The 5,003-nt window shown below is 43.1% G+C and overlaps 1 protein-coding gene across 1 annotated transcript in view; it reads right to left on the bottom strand.

The window, feature by feature from the left end:
* PMM2 (phosphomannomutase 2) overlaps nucleotides 1–5,003 on the bottom strand; it is a 26,234-nt gene that overhangs the window by 9,910 nt on the left and 11,321 nt on the right. Inside the window, exons 5-7 of the mRNA XM_012647665.1 lie at nucleotides 4,573–4,672; nucleotides 4,357–4,432; nucleotides 2,675–2,790 (exon numbers count right to left, since the gene is read on the bottom strand). Coding sequence (XP_012503119.1) covers nucleotides 2,675–2,790; nucleotides 4,357–4,432; nucleotides 4,573–4,672 — 292 coding nt within the window. The remainder of the gene's footprint in view (nucleotides 1–2,674; nucleotides 2,791–4,356; nucleotides 4,433–4,572; nucleotides 4,673–5,003) is intronic.

The following is a 5,003-nucleotide window of genomic DNA, read 5'->3' as shown; positions in this document are numbered from 1 at the left end:
TGTAGGTTGCCTTTTCATTCTGATTATTTCCTTTACTGTGCAGAAGCTTTTTAGTTTGATATAGTCCCACTTGTTTATTTTGCTTTTGTTACCTGTGCTTTTGCTATCATATTAAAAAAAAATCATTGCTTTTTCCCTGTTTTCTTCTAGGAGTTTTACAGTTTAACATCTATGTTTAAGTCTTTAATCCACAGGTATATAGCCAAAAGGATGAAATCAGGATCTCAAATAGATATCTGCACCTCCATGTTCACTAAAGCATTATCAACAATGGGCAAGACATGGACACAACTCTCATGTCTATCCACAGATTAATGAGCAAAGAAAATGTGTTATATTCACACAATGGAACATTATTTAGACTTATAAAAGGAGGAAATCTTGCTATTTGCAATGGCATGGATGAACTCGAAGGACATTATGCTACGTGAAATAAGCCAGTTACAGTAGGACAAATATTCCATGATTCCACTTATATGAGATATCTAAAATTGTCAAACTCACAGAAGCAGAGTAGAATGGTGGTTTCCAGGGGCTTCAGGGAGAGGTAAATGGGGAGTTGTTCAATAGTTATAAAGTTTCAGTTATGCAAGATGAGTAAGTTCTGGACATCTGCTGGACAACACAGTGCCTATAGTAAACGATAGTGCATTATGGACGTCAAACTTGTTAAGACGGTAGATCTCATGTTAAGTGTCTTTTGTTTGTTCGTTTGGTTGGTTGTTTTGTGTTTTTTAGAAACAGGATCTCACTCTGTTGCCCAAGCTGGAATGCAGTGGCATGATCATAGCTCACTGAAGCCTCAAACTCCTGGGCTCCAGCAATTCTTCTGCCTCAGCCTCCTGGGTAGCTGGGACTGCAGGCGCATGCCACCATGCCTGGCTAATTTTTCTTATTTTTTTGTAGGGACAGGGTCTCACTATTGCCCAGGCTGGTCTCCAACTTCTGGCCTCAAGAGATCCTCCCACCTCAGCCTCCCAAAGTGCTGGGATTATAGGCCTGTGCCACAGCACCCAGTCTTAAGTGTTCTTATAACAACAAAAACAACCCAACCTCCCCTCAAAATCAAAGAGGCACAAAGATATCCAAACTCATCAAATTATATATATTAAATATGTACAGCTTTTATATATCAATTGTACCTTAATAAATATATTTAAAACAAAACAAAAAAAAAACAGCAGGTAGATTTCTTTTGGTGCCACCAGCTCTCTCATTAACTGTGTGATCCTGGGCAAGGCATTCACCCTTTGAGTCCCAGTTTTATCATTTCCAAAGCAAGAAACGGGTCTATACCATCCCCGAGTGCCTTTCACAATGGAAGACTATGACATGGGGACTTGCTGAAAGGCAGGCCTTTCATGGGGTAGATATCGGCAGAGCAGCAAATATCTTGGAGTGCACCAGAGATCAGAGGGTTGAGAAACTTCATATTTGCGGCATTTATGATGCACCTACTGGTTGCAGGATGGCCACAAAGGCAGGAATGGGACTGGACTCCTGATGGGGACTCCTCATACCCCTGGGCAGCATGTGAGGAGGCAGCAGAGGGTGACAGAGGACCAGAGGAATTTAAAGAGAGATGAGGCCGGCATGGTGTCTCATACCTGTAATCCTAGCACTCTGGGAAGCCAAGGTGGGAGGATCGCTTGAGGTCAGGAGTTCAAGACCAGCCTGAGCAACAAGACCCTGTCTCTACTAAAAATAGAAAAATTAGCCAGGTGTGGTGGTGCATGCCTGTAGTAGCAGCTACTTGGAAGGCTGAGGCAGGAGGATCACTTGAGACCAGGAGTTTGAGGTTTCAGTGAGCTGTGATGACGCCATTACACTCTAGCTGGAGTGACAGAATGAGAATCAATGAATAAACAAATAAACAAACAAAACCCAAACAAACAAATAGAGATGGCCCAGAGATGCTGAGCCCGAGTCTGGGCCGAGTAACTAGAGCTGAGCCTCCTCCCAAGCTGGATGGTAGCAACACCTCTCCGACCTACTGGGGACCCACTTGTCCCAGGGAGAGCCTCACTCTGCTGCCTTCGTGGCTCTGGGGAAATGTCTTCCACGTACTCCTACTGCTGACACTGGCCTTTACCACTGGGCTCTGCTCTCAGTTCCCAATTTAGAATTGATCCTGGACTTCAGACTTCAGACTGACACCCCTGGGGATAGCACCCCCTATGCTACGGGTGTGATGCTCAGGACTGAGCCCCACCTGAGTTTCAGACTCAGGGGATTCCCTGTCCTCCAACATTTATGACTCCCTGAGCTCAATTTACAATGAATGCCTGTGGAGGTGGCGGGTGGGAATGAAGTGGAAAAAGAAAATGAAAACAGCAAGGGCTTTGAAGTGAAGTGCAGAGAGGGTTTGACAACAACACCGGGGACTGGTATTCTGGAAGGCACTTGAAGTCGCCAATATTTAATTCAAAAGCCAAACAGAAAAGGATTGACTAACACGCAGTACGATCTTCACCCCCGCCGAGGCATCGGGTTTCTGGGCTCAGTGGGGAGGGTGGCTTCATCAGTCATACCCCCTCTAGCACAGAAGCCATCGCTCAGCTTGAGCTGGGCTACTAAGTGAAGTGTGGGTGAGGGGGAAGATAGCTCATTTGTCAGTTTTTCCCATTCAAACCCAAACTGAACCACGAAACTGCAAAAACACTTCCGTACTTACTGGCATGGTTTTGTCTCCAAAGAAATAAATGGTCTTATAACCCTCATTTTCCAGGTGTCTCAGGCAATATCTCTTGTCCCATCCATCAGGGAAGACATCAAAGCTGATCTGGCCTCCTGCCGGGTGCGGGGGGGCACATAAGAGCTAAAGGTGAAGAAGAGGCTAATGACATGTCATTGAAAGAAATTTTTAATTTACTCTTTGTCAGCAACTGGATTGGTAGGGTTGATTTTTAACTATGTAGTTTGCTATTATACTACATTACAAACAGGTTCTAGAAATTAATTCTATGTCATGTTTTTCATCTGGCTCTAAAAATCAGACATAGAATGCCAATTCAGGATGAGAAACATATTTGCATTTGCGTGCTCTGTCAAGCAAGTGGTTTAAATGAAGCATGCTTATGAAAAATCAGATAATGGCTTCATTCTGTTGCGTTTGTCTTGAGCTTTAACACACCCTCAGTGGAAAATGCCTGGAAGCAGACTGCATCCAGCTTCTCTTGCAGGAAAAATAAAAACCACATTGAAGGTGATTTACAGGCAGCTTTCATGGGCAACAAAAACCCTCTGAAGCTTTGTCAGAAAGATGTCCATCTCACCTTTCAGGAATACTTAAAACTCCACCCATTCATCTGTTATACATGATTCCTTTGCAATTCTCGTTTTCCTACAACCTGTACCTTAATTAAAGCTAGCAAAATGAGAGGGCTTTGAGCAATGACTCATTAGCACTGACAAGAGAAATCAGTTTGCAAAGAACCTGCCAGGCATATTCTACCAAGAGACAAGTCTGAGAACATCTATGCTGCACAAAGAACTCTTCATTAGACACCAGAAACGTTCACACACTGGCTGTCACAGTAAATAAAAGGTCTGTAACTTGGGCAAGTCTCTTCTCCTTTCTGGGCCTTGGTTTCTTTTTTCTTGAGAAAGAGTCTCACTCTGTCACCCCAGCTAGAGTGCAATAGTGTCATTGCAGCTCACTGCAACCTCAAACTCCCAAGCTCAAGTGATCCTCCTGCCTTAGCCTCCTGAGTAGCTGGGACTACAGGCACACACCACCACAACTGGCTAATTTTTCTATTTTTAGTAAACACGGGGTATTGCTCTTGCTCAGGCTGGTCTCAAACTCTCGAGCTCAAGCAATCCTCCCATTTCAGCCTCCCAGAGTGCTAGGATTACATGTGTGAGCCATGGAGCGTGGCCGGCCTTGGTTTCTTGACCTGTGAAAGCAACCAACTGACTCCTAAGGTTCCTTGCCATTGAAATACGATTCCAAAACATAATCAGTCTAGTTTACCTAAGAGGTTCACATTCCATCTCTCTCTCATGGAGCCCACTATAGTGCTTCTCTTCCGTCCAAAGGTGTGAGGATAAGTTCTTACTCTTCGTTAATCAAAGTGCTTCTCTTTTGACTAGGAGAAGTACAGGCAGGAAGAATCTTGCTAAGAATTTTAGAAGAAAGCCAATAGTATGGAAGCCACTTCCTCACAGGGCACGCCCTGCTACAGCTGATTATGCAGAAGAGAGAGTGGCTGCTTTTCCTCCACAGATCATACTATTTAACCCCTTCCGCCCACCTTAAAATGAGGCGTAGTGCAATCTCAACAGCTCACCGGCCCATAACAAACTCTTGGCAAATGGGCACCAAAGTTTAGAATACATTTAAATATACATTACCTATGGAAAACGTGAGGCCTTTTCCTGCAAACTCTTTCCGTAGATCTGCTATAAATTTTTGTCTTATATTTTCTTTCTGAGAAAAACAAAGAGATACCAATTGTGTATTATATTGCAATTTAGAAAACACGCTTCAACCACTGGCCACAAAGTTGCATGTCTTATCTTATTTTCATAAACCCAGGCATTCAGCAAGGATATTTCAGAAAGACTCACTTTATCGAGTTCATAGAACTCAATGCGTTCTTCTTGGCTACAGCTCCTTCCAATAGGGGACACGTTTAACATCCCATTTCGGAATTCAATGAAAGTACCCCTGGGGAGAAAAGGGTGACAGAGGGTGCCCAAAACACATCATTTATTTGGACAACATTATAGATAGACAAACAACCTCAAAGGTTTGGGAAATTCTAAGAAGCAGAGCCTGATGTGATCAATGTTTCTCAGAACTGTGCTATGCAATACTGTAGCCATGAACCACATGACTACTGTGGCTATCATACTGCACAGCACAATCTAGAAATGTGGCTAATTGAAATTGAGATTAGATTTGAAACACTTAAGATGAAAAAGGAATGTGGTCATCAGTAATATCCATATTGACTTTTTGTTAAAATGGTTATATTTTGAATATATTGGGTTAAATA

Source organism: Propithecus coquereli, unplaced genomic scaffold, assembly GCF_000956105.1.
Source record: "Propithecus coquereli isolate 6110/MARCELLA unplaced genomic scaffold, Pcoq_1.0 Scaffold27, whole genome shotgun sequence".
NCBI lineage: Eukaryota > Metazoa > Chordata > Mammalia > Primates > Indriidae > Propithecus > Propithecus coquereli.
Note: the sequence above shows the minus strand (reverse complement) of the source record. Positions and strands in the feature narration are given on the sequence as shown.